The 17121-nt window shown below is 35.2% G+C and overlaps 1 protein-coding gene across 3 annotated transcripts in view; it reads right to left on the bottom strand.

Moving 5' to 3' along the window:
* Window positions 1-16508: 16508 nt before the first annotated feature.
* Window positions 16509-17121, bottom strand: part of PDCD10 (programmed cell death 10) — a 51568-nt gene continuing 50955 nt past the window's right edge. For all 3 annotated transcript variants that reach the window (XM_032173952.1, XM_032173955.2, XM_032173953.2), the window contains one exon: window positions 16509-16992. In XM_032173952.1, the coding sequence (XP_032029843.1) occupies window positions 16911-16992 (82 nt within the window). In that variant the 3' untranslated portion in view covers window positions 16509-16910. The remainder of the gene's footprint in view (window positions 16993-17121) is intronic.

The following is a 17121-nucleotide window of genomic DNA, read 5'->3' on the forward strand; positions in this document are numbered from 1 at the left end:
GGGAGGGAGAAAGAGGAGAGGGAGGAAGGGAGGGAAGCAAGCGAAGACGGAGGGGAGAAAGGAAGGGAGTAAAGAAATTTTGATAGAGTTAGAAATTCATTATTTTACAAAAAGCTTTAATAATAATTGATTCAGGAAAGGATTATCAATAGATGAAAGTTTCTTAGGAAATAAAATATGTATACAATTTCAAAGCATCTTCTCCACAGATTACTTACAATTACAGAAAGGAAGGGGGTACTTTTCAATGGAGCAAGTTACAGAAGTTAACATCGCCAATAATGGGACAAACAGACATCATGTGTATCCTGATAAGATGCACTAAGAAAAACCAACCATAACTTCTGCAATATCCTTGCCAAAATTCATAACTGAATCTAATCATAAACCAATAATCTGACAAACCCAAATTGATGGAATTCTATAAAACCGCCAGCTGTTCTCTTAAAAAAAAGTCAATGTTATGAAAAGACAAAGAAAAATTGAAACTGAAGATACGTGGCAACTAAATCCATGTCATAATCCTAGATTGGCTCCTGAATTGGGGTGGGAGGGTGGGGAGGGAACAGTATTGGAAGGATAAACAAAATTGAAATATGCCTCTATATTAGATAACAGTATTAAATCAATATTAAATTCTCTGAATGATTATTGCCCTAAGTTATGTAAAACATATATACTTGTTCTTAAGAGATATATGGTGAAGTATTTAGGATAAGGTCATGATGTCTGCAACATTTAAAATTAGTTCAACAATGATGATAATATATATTATATAACAATGATACATACATATAGACATATTATTGTACAATTCTTGCAATTCTTCTGTAGCTTTAAATTTTTTTCAAGCTAAAAGAAAAGTGCAAATTTCAGGATTTAGGCTTGAGCCGTTGTAGCACCAACAGATGGCTAGTTGAATATGAGGACAACCTCACCCAGGGAAGTCCCTGGCTCTGGGCTATGCCCAGGCGTCCATGACTAGTGTTCATTCTCCATGCTGTCTGTCTGCATCTCATTCGTCTCAAGGTTCATAAATTTCAAGAGAACTTTATTTCTTATAAAGTGTTGGCAGCCTGCAGGGAAGCATAGATACCCTCCAGCAGAGGCCAAAAACAGTCACTTTGGAAGAAAGGTAAGACAGGAATTTGTGCTAGGCAGGTTAGCTAGGTATATATATTCAACAGCTTATAAGAGGAGATATGAATATTGACAAAGAGGGGGACACCTGCATGTGTATTAAGCAAACGTGCATGCATGCATCTTTGGCATAGAGACTTAACATTTAAACGTATTTAGGCCCAATATGTCAAAAGGTGAAGCTCAATACGTCAAAAGGTGAAGCAGCAGAGGCTAAGACACTCAGTGTGCAGCCTCTGTAAACTGGCCAGAACAAGTTCAAGGTCAGTAGTCTCTCATCAGCAGAAAGTTACTGAAACCAGTCTCTTGTCAAATCAAAGCTGTACTTATGGCTTGTGGAATAGGGGTGGGAGAGTATCAGTCAGCATCTGGCAGTCAGTGAGCTGCAAATGTTTTAATATGGCTTATCTCAAAGCATGGCCTTAGGGGGCTTGTTTATAATTTGGTGTCATATTGTCACAGAGTCCATTCCATCAGTATTATCATCTCTATTATAACATCTATTACTTGCTAATAGAAACTCCTTTTCCTGCAGAAGAATGTGGTGCCCAACACCAGTCATTACCGAGTACTTCCCGAGATTCCCTAATAAGCAGAAATGACCATGTGACACAATTCTTGCCAATGAAAGCATACATGGAAGACTGTTGGGGGCCCTGGAAAGACTTTCACTTTATCTGGTAAGACAAGAGGATCCCTCTTCCCTTTATCCTGCCTCAAATGTGGACATGAATGAGTAACTGAGGAAAAGCCTATGAAAGTCTCCCAAAGTCTATATTTAAGACACTATCAATATCTGCAACTGCATTATTCTAAATTTCTTGCTTTGTTAAAAAAATTATTTATTTAAACATTACTTAGTTTTGTTGCACACAAACTAATACATTCTTAACAAATACAGCAATTAGGAACATGATAGTAATATTAGGCTTCTGAGAACCAGCTCAATGGGATGTCCAATCAAAAATTGGCTATGTGTATCAAAGTGTTTTGTATTTTGGGAGGATGGAGGGAGGAGGGAGTAGAATGGAGGACAATATAAGATCAGAAGATCAGTCTTAAACATTTCAGTTTAAACATTTTGGTACATTTAATAACTAAAGTTTTTTAGAATTGTCATCCAGGACATTTTCTTTCTCCCAATTTTTTCTTTGTTTTATAAAGTGCAGATCAGCATTTTGTTCACTATTCACTGCAGCTATACCTGAAATCATTTGCCGATATTTCTCTGTTTTTTTTGTTGTTGTTGTTGTTTGTTTGTTTGTTTTTGTATTTTGAACACACAAGGAGGCAAAGGAACAGGTAAGTAAGAAATTATGGCACAGCCAAGTTTGATTCTGTTTGGAACTGGAAGGCCATTCTGGAAACAAACCAGAACTGGGGTTTGTATTATTTTATCTCAACAGCAGCCAAGTGAACTTTCATCTCAATGTAACTTAAGCAACTCTCCAGCTGTTTCTGTGTTTCTATACTCTGCTTTTTCTCTATCAACAGACAACTTACCATTTGATCAATTCTCTCCACCTCATTCTTACTCATGTTTTCTGCTTTCTCTGAATGTTGGCTCTTGTGTGCCTCCTTCTGCTTAAAGTCTCTTTGTATCCTTTCCGCTTCCTCTCTCACTGCCAGCCAGTACTTAGAATTACCTGGTTTAGAATCTGGAGCAAGGATGTGAAGTGACCCAGCTCATCATGGTTGAGGAAAGCTATCTCCAAGGCCAGAAGTCAGCTTTTTTTTTTTTTTTTTTCATTTGGATAAGGATTCTGCTGCTGGTCCAGTTAATCACTGTAGCTGGGAAGGGTCACATAGAAATAGGCCAGATCTCTTTCTTTCTGCAATGACCATAGGTGAGGCAGCTTCCTTCAGAAGGGGACTTTAGAGAAAACTAACGTAACTAACTCATTTAGCACTTTATCATCAAAAAAAGAAAAAGCTGGCCGGGCGCAGTGGCTCATGCTTGTAATCCCAGCACTTTGGGAGCCTGAGGCGGGTGGATTGCTTGAGTTCAGGAGTTCAAGACCAGCCTGACCAACATGCTGAAACCCCATCTCTACTAAAAATAAAAAAAAAATTGGCCAGGTGTGGTGGCCAGGGCCTGTAATCCCAGCTACTTGGGAGGCTGAGGCAGGAGAGTCACTTGAACCCAGGAGGCGGAGGTTGTAGTGAGCTGAGATTGCGCCACTGCACTCCGATCCAGCCCGGGCGACACAGTGAGACTCCGTCTCAAAAAAAAAAGAAAGAACTAAGAAAGAGTGAGTATACTGGCATGCACAGAATAACTTCCTATCCACACTTGAAAAACCAGGTATGTAGGATAATTGTAGAATAAAATTAGATAATAAATAGGTTTATGAATAGCTGGTTTGATTTAGAAAGGTGACTCCTATTTCCCTGCTGTTGTATCAAATGACTGGATTTATTTTCTCTAAGACCTTAGTAACACACGCGTGAAAAAGCTTTTAATTTTTGCTTGGAATATAAATATTGAACTGTCAAAATCATAAAAACTCTATAAAACAATTTTTTGGAAAAGCCTAATCGAAAATAGAAATGTATAAATATGATAAAGAGGTCAAATACAAATGCTAATCAAGAAAGTAGGTGAAATAGACCTGTAGTCAGCAGTTTCTCTCCCACAGTAATCTTAATTTCATTTGGAATTTAATCCACAAAATTTCTTCTTTTCCAAATCCCATTTAGAATATCTGTTGATGACAATTTTCAGCTTTTTAGGCAATGTGCCCAGATGAAGAGACATCTTCTCTGAAGTACTGTTTGCCCTCTTATTTAGCATCTTTACAAAACAGTAACAAATATCTCAATTATTTCGTGCTGAGTTAACATTTCAGTACATTTATAAGGTAATGTTATTTAGAGTAGTTGTCCAGGACATTTTCCTTCTTCTCCTAACTTCTTTTATAAGTCTTATAGCTGAAAGGTATGGTATACAAATTCATTTTTGCATTCTTGTGTGGCTTTTGGTCCCCACCCCACCTGCCCTGCGCCCTGCCACGGGCTTCCTCTCCTTTCTTTAGTATTAATTTTAGCAAGAGAGGCCATCTATCTTAGGTTTCCTTTAAGATGTCTGAAGGTTCATTAGAATTTTTTGGCATTCTCTTCCCTGATTATTCTTTTGTTTCTCTGCAAGAAAAAACTCGTTTTAACACCTTTAATCTCCTCTTTATCTTTCCTACAGATTTTCTATAAATAATACATATTTGATATTACTGAAGCAAAAGAAGTCTAAAGGGTCATTCCTTCAATATTTTTAAAGTACCTACTAAGTGTTAAGCACTGTGCTGGATGCTTGGCTACATAATATGCTGTCCTTCTTCTGGTCTCTGTATCTTTTTGTGTGTATGTTTTAGGAAGATGACATTCTTCAACATTGTAAGGTCAGTAATCTGACAAATGTAATTTAGTAGTACTGGGGCTCAGAAAATGACACCCCAAAACATGCTGAGTGCTTTGTACAAAGGAGATTAAAATGCTCCAGAATGAAGCCTCAGAACCAATGTTTCTCTCTGACCTTCTGCTCCTCCCACAACTTCTCTTCTGAAGTGCAGGGAGGGCCTTTCTCTGAAGTTCCCTTATCTGACTGAGGGAAGGAAGTTCTTCCAAAAGGAGCAGAATGGTCTCGAATCCTTTCCCTAGGAAACTCATTAAGCAACCAGGAAAGATTAATCACCACAGAGGAGATTAATTCATCACTGCAGGCAGACAGGCTATCACTTATTCTTTTGGATGCAGCTCTAAAAGAACTTTTATCTGAATAATAAGACAGCCTTTGCTCATCATTTGGTTCCTCCCCTTTCCCTCCCCTAACTTGTTACTACTTCCCCACAATGCTTCAAGCTGGTGTTCCTTTATGCTATTTACGTTTCAGCTATCTGGCCCTTCTCAGAGTCTCACATTTTATTTGGCTCCTGTGCATATTAATAAATCTGTATGCCTTTTCTCCAATTAATCTGTTCATTATCAGTTTATTTCAACAGCCTCAAATGACTCTTCAGAAGGTTAAACTTTTGTAGGCTATTTTCCCCTTAAAATGAACTATATTTCATCTTTCTTTAGGCCTACTTGTTGGTAAGCTATAGAACAAGCTTGTCCAACTTGTGGCCCATGGACCACATGTAGTCCAAGATGGCTTTGAATGGGGCCCAACATAAATTTGTTAACTTTCTTAAAATATTATGGTTTTTATTGTGATATATGTATTTTTTTAAAGATCATCAGTTATCGTTATGGCCCAAGAAAATTCTTCCAATGAGGCCCAGGAAAGCCAAAAGATTGGACTCCCCTGCTATAAAGTTTGGCTTTCATGGAGGTAGTGGGGGAAGTGGTCCCAAAATAGACCATTGATTTGCCAAATTTAAAAATTAAGGGTTTTCATATTCAGAAACAAAATTACTGTAAAGACTGACCTCACTGGTGATGTTACAATCACATTTCAAAAACAATAGAATATTTCCCGTGATTTAAATTCTAAATCAAAATTACTTATAGGCCAATTCTAGGTTGTTTTGCTGTTTCCCTTCCCTCTACGGCAAGTCTTGCCAACAGGATGAGACTCCCTTCTTGTCAACTATGACGATTAATTTTACATGTCGACTTGATTAGGCCACAGAGTGCCAAGATACTTAGTAAAACATTATTCTGGGTGTTTCTGTGAAAGTGTTTTAAGATGAGATTAACATTTAAATCAGTGGCATGGATAGACAGGATTGCTTCCATCATGTGGCTGGGCCTCATTCAGTCAGTTCAAGGCTTGATTAGAACAAAAGGGCTGACCTTCCCTTGACTAAGAGAAAATTCTTTTTGCCTGACAGCCTTCAAACTGAGACATTGCTTTTTTCTTGCCTTCAGACTTGAACTGAAACTCTGGCTCCTCCTGGGTCTTGAGCCTACTGGCCTTTGAACTGGAACTGCAACATTGGCTCTCCTGGTTCTCAGACCTTTGGACTCAGACTGCAACTAAACCATCAGCTTTCTTGGGTCTCCAGCTTGTCAGCCTACCTTGAAGCAGATCTTGCAACTTATCAGCTTCTGTAATCACATGAGCTAATTTCATACATATATTTATATCCTATTCATTCTCTGGAGAACTCTCATACACAGTTCTACTGCCTGTTCTCTATCCCATCTTCTACTGGGAGAATGCAGAGGGAACCAAGAACAAAATATAATGAGGATAGTTTCCTTAAAAGAAAGCAAATAGGGAGTGGGCTAATATTTTGGGAAGAAAGTCTCATATGTGCCCCCAAATTTTATGTGAGGAAACTAAAGCTCGAAAGTTATGATTTATATAAGAGCTCACAGCTAATAAGAACCTGATTAGCTATCCCACCCACAGACAGGTTTTGGGGAAATAAAATTTACAACATAATTTCCATTTATGTATAGCCCTCTGGAAAAGTAGAACATCCTGGAAAAGAAGAACTTTCTATGTCTTTGTATCTGAGTTGCTCTTTTATCTTCTGGGGTCTTTTCAGGAATATCTAATATATTAATATATGATCTTCATTTCTCACTGATTTCTTTTGCGTTATCCCTGCTATGCTGCAGTTCATTAATAAGCACTCACCATTTCTTTTGGCTGGCGTCTCTCGTGCTCTCTCTTTCTCAACTCTTTGTGGAACTCATCTCCATTTGATTGTGATACTTAGCTAACACTATCAACAATACACTTATTTCTGTTCTTTTTAAGAATACTATTCTTTTCAACCACCAGTGTCAGACTTTCCTTGCCCTGTTAGAATCCTGAATTCTATACTCCAAGCAGGTACTGTCTTGAGTGGTGCTATGGACTGAATTACATTCCCTCAATATTCATATGTTGAAACCCTAACTCCATATGTGATAGTATTTGAAGATGGGACTTTTGGGAGATAATTAGGTTTAGATGAGATCTTAAGGATGGGGCCTTCATAACGGGATTGCTACCCTTATAAGAGATACTGGAGAGCTTTCTGTCTTTCTCTCTGTCCCTCTCTCTGCCATGTGTGGGCACAGTGAGAAAGCTGTCTGCACGCCAGAACGTGAACCCTCACCAGAACTAGGCCATACTGGCACCTTGATCTCAGACTTCTGGCTGTCAGAACTGTGAGAAAGTAACTTTGTTAAGACACGCAGTCTATGGTATTTTTTTACGCTAGCCCCAGCAGACTGACATAAATGGGTTTAGCCATCATTAACAACACTGAATTTTACTCAAAATGCACACTATTACATCATTTATCACAGTTGATTTAAATAGTGTCAGGTGACTGGAAATAGTTGTTGGACTTAATAGACGTATTATTTCTTAATTTGAAACCCATGAATATCCCACTTTAGCCAACATGAGCATGCCATTGAGAACTTCCTCAGAAAGATAATTGTGTCCCAAGGTAACCTGCAAGTTAACAGCAAACACACCAGGAAAAGAGAGTAATGGAGCTTATTTCCTACTCTTGTTGCTTGTGAGAGAGAAGGGAAAAGGAAAAACTGAGAAGAGCCAATAACTTTCTGCTGAATCTGTCCCCCCAACAGACAGCACAGGATAGTTTATCTCTAAGGGTCAGTCTTTTAATCCATAGGTTTCAGGAATTACAATTTACACAAACCAGCAAAATTACTTTAAAAACTGGAAAAGAACCTTATAGCTCTAGAGAACAATGGTAGCTAATTTTGAATTTTCCCCACATCCTACTAAATGAAATGATATATGAACAAAGAGAATAAATTAAACTTTAGGTGACCTATGCATTCAGTATTACTAGGAGACAGAAAACACTGCAGCCTTCAAGTCACCTCTAAGCAGAGAAGAAAAATTCCAACAGAGAGCTCCTACTGCTCCCCTGATGCTGTAAGCCTGTAAGTGTGGAGAGCAGGCAAGGGAGTCTTAAGGGATTCTGTGAAAAGGAGTACAGGGGACAGACGACTTAGACAAAGCAAAGGAAAAATTCTGCCTAAAAAGGGAAAGTGCAATATTAAAGTCCAAAATTCTGAACACAGGTGAGTATTTGATAGTTTACAACACTACTTACATATTAAGAAGCAAGACTGGAAGTGGAAGCTTTAGTGAAGCACTGCTTCCAGAGGACAATGAGGCAGTAAAAGGGAAGAATAAAATAAGAAGGAAAGATTAAATCTCTGGTGTTATAAAAAGAACAAAGCATGCTGACCTCCTTCTTTTCCCAACGTCAACACAATTCACTTCAGCTGATGAAAATCTCCGTTTATCTAAAAGAAATTAAACAAAAACAAAAATACAAGAAGCCAATGAAAACTGTACCAGCATATTCCAACAAAATATTCTCAAGTATATTTAAAAAATTGGACTGAATCAGAAGTACTAAAAACAGAGAATAGAATGCACAAAAATAACAAGAAATAAAATGAGAGTTGACTAAATGCAAGAAAGAAATAGAAAAAAATATATAACAAAAATACAAATTAAATTACAAGGTGCTCTGAGAAGATATTTGGATAAAGTAATAGAGTCTTGAAGAAAAGCAGAAAAACAACCATGAACTATGATCACAAAAATGAGGTAGGCAAGGAGTAAAAATGGCCAGAGATAAAGTGATTGAAATGGATGACAGGCAAAGAGGGTCCAACATATATTTAATTGATGACCCAGAAAGACAAAAACAATGGAATAAAACTAATATTTTAAACTATAATTTAAGAAAACTTTCCAGAAATAAAAGAAGACCTTGGGCCAGATGCAGTGGCTCATGCCTGTAATCTCAGCATCTGGGAGGCTGAGGTAGGCAGATCGCTTGAGCTCAGGAATTCAAGATCATCCTGGGCAACATGGCAAAACCCTGTCTCTACAACAAATACAAAAATTACCCAGGCATGAGGGCATGTACCTGTAGTCCCAGCTACTTGGAAGACTGAGGCAGGAGGATTGCTTGAGCCCGGGAAGTCAAGGCTGCAGTGGGCCATGTTTGTGCCACTGCACTGCAGCCTGGGCAATAAAGACCCTGTCTCAAAAACAAAAAACAAACAAACAAAAAAGGAGGAGGAGGAGGAGTAAAAAGAAGAGAAAGAAGAAGGAGGAGGAGGAAGAGGAAGAGAAGAAAGGAGAAGAACAAAAAAGAAAGAAGACATAAGACAGAAGAAAGAAGAAAGAAGTAGGCCACCTCTATTTACACACAGAAAATGTTCATCAAGTAGAGGGAAAACTGATCTGGATTAATCCACAGCGATACATATCCTAACTATTAGACTCTGAAATTAAAGAAAAAATCTGAATGGCTTCTAGGCAAAAAGATGAAACAATTTAAAAGCAAGAGAATTAGACTGACAGCAGACTTGCCAAAATAACATACAAAGCAGGCAACAGTACAGCCATGTTTTCAAGAAACTTAAGGCAAGAAAATGTGAACCAAGGATATTATAAACAACCACAGTATTCTTTAAGTATCAAGACTATAGGAAAATCATGTTGAACACAAAAGAACTCAAAGAATACTGTATAGATGTGCATTTCCTGAGGAATCTGCTAAAAGATGAAGTTCATCTAACCAATACATGACTAAGAAAACCCTGGCAAACGGACTGACAGTGAGCACTGCATATATTTAATTGAAAAGTTTAGACTGAAATAACGATAGGAACACAGGTAAAATAATAACATTTGATGTTCTGATGAAGTAGAAAAATGCAATTTAAAATGTAAAGAAAAGGGAGAGAAAAAGAGAAAAGTATGAATGAGAATACTGACTATCATTTAGGTAAAAGGTGAGAGTTAAAGGGTATATTTTAAAGACAACATAACTGATAGTAAAAGTAAAAAAAAAAAAAGCATTTAAAAGACTATAAAATACTAATACAAAGCAACCACTGGAACAAAAATGTAAATCTTCCTAACAAAATGTTGTAAAAAAGCAGAAACACACCAAATCTTGAAAGACACAATAACTATGGCGTATTATTTTTAAAAATAACAGAATTAAGCCCAAACATGACAGATATATCAATAAATGTGAATGGGTTTAACTCAAGGTCAAAAGACAAATTTCAAAAGTCATTAAATAAAACAAAGGAGGACACTTTTATAATATTAAAATCCACATTTCACATTTAGGATGTAACTATACCACCATACAGCAACACCTACATAAAACAGAAACTACAACAGATGCAAAAAGATCAAAGACAAACATACTACTAAAAGGAGACATTAACACACAAGAAGACTAGTCAAGCAAACAAAAAACAAAGTAAAGACATACAAGAAATAAATAACAATCAATAAGGTAGATGTCTGAATATATACTGAATACTACATCCTAATAATAGAGACTATACAATCTTAAATATACATACATTCACATGTATATTTAAAAGTTCTGAACATATATTAGGGCACAAAGAAAATATCAGCAGGAACTATAAGGTTAAATTATTACAAACAATACCAGCGATCGCAGTGCAATAAAAATAGAAATTAAAAATGAAACCAAAAAGGCCCTTCTACTTGTAAATTAAAGATATTCTGTTAAACTTAGCTCTTGGACAAAATAGGAAATATAAACAAAAATTACATAATTTCTGAAAAATAATGGTAATAAATATATCTATGAGATACACTCTAAGCAGTAATCAGGAAAAAAAACATAGCCCTAAATACCTGTATCAATAAGAACTAAATTCTTAACTTGAAAGAACTAGAACAACAAAGTAAAATACAAAAAGTCCAAAGAAGAAAATATTATTACAACAGAAACTGAGATAAATAGAAAAACAGTACATCAAATTAATGAGTAAAGTCCTGAAAAAAACCAAAACAATAAAACAAATGACTTGCTAGTTTAATTTTTTAAAAAAGGGAGAAAGTGCAAAGAGAATAAAAAATAACAAGGGAGAAATAACTTGATATAGGGAATTTTTTAAAAAACATAAAAGATTACTTCAGTGGAAATACATTTGAAAACTAAGAGGAAATGGATAATTTCTTAAAAATATACAGTTTAGCAAACTCACCCCTTTAAGCCAAAAAACTTAAAGAAATCAATTTAAATATAAGAAATAAAGTTATCAAGAAATTAATTCCCAAAAACCACCAAACTCAGATGGTTTCACAGGAGAGTTAATCAATTTGACTACCAAAAATAAATAAAAAGTTTGCATGGCAAAATAACACCATAAACAAAGTCACAATCAGAAAAAATAGAAAAATAGTCCTTGAAGATGTTTAACTTCATTCATAATATGCAAATTAAAGCTATAATGAGATATTACTTCCCAACTGTCAGATCTGCAGAACTTCAAAAGCTTTACAGTATGTCACTGTTAGTGAAGTTGTGGGAAAACAGTCTCACGCATTGCTGGTAGAATCTGAAATGCCACAACCTTTATGGAAAGGCAATATCCAACAAAACGACATATGCAAATATCCTTTGACTTAGTATTCAAGGATTGTAGTCTGAAGAGATACCTTAAACAGAAATATATATGTAAGGCTATTCATTGTAGCATTATTTGTATTTTGGTAAAATATTACAAACTACCTAAATGCCCATAGATAGCAGATTGATCAGAAAAAACTGGCACCTACATGCCATGGAATACAACAAAAGAGAAAGTGAGACAGAGAGAGACCTCTGAATTTACATGGAGTGATTTATGGAAACAGTAAGTGAAAAATGGAATATGTGTAAGAGCATGTATGTGAAACAGCTAATAAGCGCATACAAAAAAGTTCAACATCATTATTAGGAAAATGCAAATTAAAACTACAATGAGACACCACTTCACACTTACAAGAATGTCTGTAATTTTTAAAAGCCATTAACAAATAGTAAGGATGTGGAGAAACAGGAAACCCTAATACATTGTTGATGGGGATGTAAAATGATACAGCCATTTAGAAAACAGTTTGGCCATTTCTTAAATAAATAGAAATTTACCACACAACCCAGCAACTCCACTCCTACCCCAAAATGAAAAGCCACTTTCAGAGACTTGCACGTTTATGTTCATAGCAGCATTATGCATCACTGCAAAAAAAAAAAAAAAAAAAAAAGGAAGTAGTCCAAAGGTCCATCAACACATAAATGGATAAAATATGGTATATAATAAAATACTATTCAGCAATAACAATAATTACAGAAATGCCTATATATGCTATGACACGGATGAACCTCAAAAACAACATGTTATGCAAAAGAAGAAAGATTCAAAAGATATTAGATGATTCTGTTTATACGAAATGTCCAGATAAGAAAAATCTATAGGGACTGAAAGTAGATAGTGGTTCCCTGGAGCTGGAAGAGGAAACAAGGATTAACTGTAACTGAGCATATTTTATAGTAATGATGCAAATATGTAGTATGACTGTGGTCAAGTTATACAACTCTGTAAATTTATCAAGTATCACTGAATAGCACAGGCTTAAAATAAGTAAATTTTATGGCATTAAATTATACCTTAATAATGTTTAAAGGGACATACATGTGAATTTTATGGTATGCAAATTATGCATCAACAAAACTGTTTTAACAAAGAATGTGTATGTAAGGTGACCTGTATGTAAGGTGACCTGCCCATCTCAGTTTGCCTGATTGTCCCAGTTTTAGCACTAAAAGTTCCATGTCCCAAGAAACCTCTCAGTACTAGGCAAACTAAGATGGCTGGTCTCCCTTCAGGTAGCCTACCTTTTGTATAAAAAAGAAGCCTCAAAACCAAAACTGGTGAAGTTGGATACCTACAACAGATGGGAATGGGGCAGAACAGATATGAGAGAAAGTTACACTTCGGGGTATATGTTTTGGTAAGGTTCTAACTGCTAGAGGCATGTTATGGCTCCATAAATTTTTTTTAAATAAAATTAGATCAACAAGAATGGGAGGAGTTTGGGAGAAAGACTTTAAACCTGAAGGCGAATTGAGAAAATGAACTCAATTGTCTTTCAAATAACATAATCAGTGAAGGAGAAAAAAATAATACAAATAATTTATAACTGCACAATGTAGCCATTGTCCTTCATCCTGAGCAAGATATAGGTATAGAACTGCAAATAAATCTTGTTTTTACAGTGATATAGGCAAAAGCAATTCTCAAATTATTTCAGATATATTACAGAATAGAGTGAATAAATTATTGATTTTTGGGGGAATCCAGGACTTTTGAGGAAGGAGTGACATAGAAATATAGAATAGCGAAGGTGAGAAAGAATCCTGTGATAATAGATTGAAATTGGAGGCACTGGTATAAACTCATTTCTGAAATCAAACATAACATGTATATGAGCACATGTAAATGCTATCTGGACATGCATATCTGAGTGTTAATGTAGAGTCATGCCTTGATATCTATGGGGGATTGGTTCTAGGACCCCCCAAGATGCTCAAATCTAAGGATGCTCAAGGCCCTTAAACAAAATGGCATAGCATGTGAACATAACCTATATACATTCTCCCATATACCTTAAATCACCTCTAGATTACTTATACCTGATACAATGTAAATAATACGTAACAGCTGTTATACCATATTTTTAAAATTATCATTGTATTATCTTCTATTTTCTTGAATATTTTCGATCCCAAGTTGGTTGAATCCAGGGATGTGGAATCCACATATGCACAACCCATGGATACAGAGGGCCAACTGTACATACTTGACTTTTCTAGTTCTGTCTGCTGAACAGCCTAGAAACAGACACCCAGTAGCAATGAGTATATCCAGCAACCAGATCTAGGTATCTAATATTCCCTAGGGTTCTATGGAGAAATTGCTGACTCTAAATCCTGGAATATCTTTTATGTAACCTATGAAGTGCTTCAAACAAACGACAGAGGATATCACAAGGACATGGGAGCCAGCTCAATAGTTTCTATTGGCCAAATCTAAGGCAACTTGAGCATCAAAGTAAGTATGGTAAAATTAATTAAAAAGCACTGGAAAAACATTAAAAAGCATGAGTTTATAACAATAACAGATGTAAAAATGTGATGGATACAGATGGATGAATGAATGGATGGATCAAGGGAGAAAGGAGGGCTCCTGCTTACAATAAAATATTTATTGCCAACTGGTACATGTGGAAAGAATGCTGAAGTTGAAGACTGAATAATCAAGAATCATCAATGCATGCTAAATCCTGAATGAAAATGTTGTTAGCATGGACTTAATAGAGTCTCCCACAGGTTGCTTATTAATTGCAATGTAAAACACAGTAACTATACACTGGAGAAACTGAACACTGCCTTGATCAGGTGATCAAAATTGGCATCACCAATAAGATGGACATTGTGTGCCCCCAATATCATACCATCATGACATAGTACCATCAACAGAGTATTCTCACCAAGAATGCATAACTTAAATCCGCTTCAATGCTATAAAAGACCAAGGTGGCTATGGAAATGATCCAGAGTAAAGGAGACTTAAAGAAGGACAAATGAACAAGCAAACAATAAAATGAAGAGGGTAAAATCTGAATAATAGTTGAGTCTTAAAGGACATACAGATGTTCTTTGCACTATTCTTATGCTTGCAAATTTTCTGTAAATTTGAAATTATTTCCATATAAAACGTTTAAATCAACTGAGACAGCTCAATAATGAGTTGTCAACCTGTTTTGCCTGATTAGGCTTTTAAAAGTCATTTTTAAAAAAATTACTATTATATCATTTTTTAAAAGTGTGGAAAGACAGTATTTTAAACATCTAAAACAGCAATAATCTCCATGATCCTTTAAAATGAGTACAGTTAGATTTATGAAAAAACAATCACATTGCTCTAATTTTTCTCATTTTCCTGTGGTCCTGGGAGATGTTTCTCAAATTGGTGTTTGGGAACTAATATCCTAAACAAGACATATTTTCAGTAATAGAGGGAGTACAGTTCAGTGGAAAGAACATGGAATCTGGACACAAATTTAAACTCTGGCCCTAGCAGTTACCAGCTGTGTACCCTAAGCTCTGTCAGTTTCCTCAATTGTAAGATAGCTAAATCATAGGACTGTTAAGAGAATTATGTAACTAGTGCCTGACACAGAGAAGGTGCCCAACAAATTTGTTTTCCTCCTCTTCCTTTCCTCTGAAGCCACTTTTCCGTTCTCTGGAAATGAATCTAACTGGGGCCACTCTGGCCTTCTTTTAACACAAACTCAGCCCTGTTGGAAGGATCACATAAGAAACTAAAGTACTCTAAGAATAAACCTCCTTTGTGGAGGAATATTTCATGAAAACAGAAGCCAGAGATAATGCATAGTGGAATGATAATATAGAAGGCTTATAAAAACAGGTGATTTGAGGCATGTCTGGTAACTGGTTGAGTTCTTTTAAGGAGGGTAAAGACAGCAGAAGGAGTGATGATGTTAGATGATGTTAGAAATGATGTTTTAAAAGTCTGCTGCAAATAAAACAGTGTCTTTTTTCTTCATATATCCACAAGTCTATTCGGCAAATGATCACCCATCTCCTTCCAAGAGTGAATGACAGTTTATGCCAAAAATAAATAAAGATCAGTATTCTATTTGTTTTACTGGCTATGTATCTTTGAAGAAAAAAAAATCAAGTCAGTAAAATGTTCATTAATTAAGAGATTTCATTCAATTGTCTATTTTTTTTGCTCCTTTCAACATATTTTCATTTACATTTAACAGGATGTTTTACTTTTACGGTGCCAATGATAATTCTTTAAAAATCTGTTTCTTAAAATGGAGAAAAAAATAAAATAACTGAGTTGCATTAACAGCAAAAAAAATACTGCCAACAGAAACTTAGTTTAACATCTAAAATCTTTATAAAAGATAAGCAAATTCTGATTTTTTCCCTTTATTTTATAATTGAAAAATGAAACCACTTAACATGAACACTTGATACACAATTTCCTTAAAACTTCTCTATGGTGAAATAAAACTGTACCTAGTTGAAGAGTGTATATAATGTTAACACTCATGACAATTTCAATCCAACCTTTGATATAGCTTCAAATTACTATTAATTGTGGCTATTTTTTGGGAAAAAATTGTTCAAAGCTTATGAGGGCCCAGCATATCAAAGGCTTAATTTTTAAGAGTCAAATCTACATTTGTCACAAGAGTTCAAAAAGTGGCATTATAGTGCAAAAACACTAGAAAATGCTATCTCTTACTCATAAGTCTTTTAAAACAGGTTGGAAATCATATAAAAATACTCAGTACCTTATAAGTAATTAACAAAAATATTTCCATTGACTACTCTGTGTCCAAAGTGATTAAGGACAAAAATAGAAATTCTTGCTTTATTATTTGATAAACTGCTGATAAGCTCCCATTAGAAGTTTTTTAGACATTACACCAAGTTGTCTTGGTCTTCTGTTCATATATATATATATATATATATACACACATATATATATGCATTTTTTCAAGTAAAGAAATGTTTAACAGATGTAAACTATTTATTGAATATTTGCCACCAAATATTGTTAAATACATTATCTTGCAGCATATCGCTTTCAAGTTAAAATGTCAGAAACAAACACCAATATTTACAATTCTTTTAAGGAATGTTATATAATGACACATTAAGGCGTAAATTCTTTTGGCTTATAATTCTTAAAAGAATGATAATAGCAAAAGTGATGCAAAATCTTCAGTGTGAGATTATGAGTAAGCTACATTTTACAAAAATATGGTGTAAGATGGCAATAATCCCATTCAACATCCTGGATTAGATCCCTTCAGGAGGGACTGATAATTTATACAGTCAAACTTTAAAATTTACAGATAAAGGCAGTTCAATACTGCCACTGAGAAGTACATCTCTTAACATATACAACTTTCAGGCCACAGTTTTGAAGGTCTGAAGTATTAAGTTGGTTTGATGAATTAGTCGGTTGGCACTTATGAACACATTTATTGCCCTGTTTAAAAAGAAAAGAATAAGCATTAATTTCATCCAAAAAATTCACCCTTTTAAGATTTCTACTATTAACAGCAGCAATGAAATCAATTTTAGAAAAAAAAGACAAGTTAGTATTATTAAAACTTTT

This window comes from Hylobates moloch, unplaced genomic scaffold (assembly GCF_009828535.3).
Source record: "Hylobates moloch isolate HMO894 unplaced genomic scaffold, HMol_V3 SCAFFOLD_13, whole genome shotgun sequence".
NCBI classification, from domain to species: domain Eukaryota; kingdom Metazoa; phylum Chordata; class Mammalia; order Primates; family Hylobatidae; genus Hylobates; species Hylobates moloch.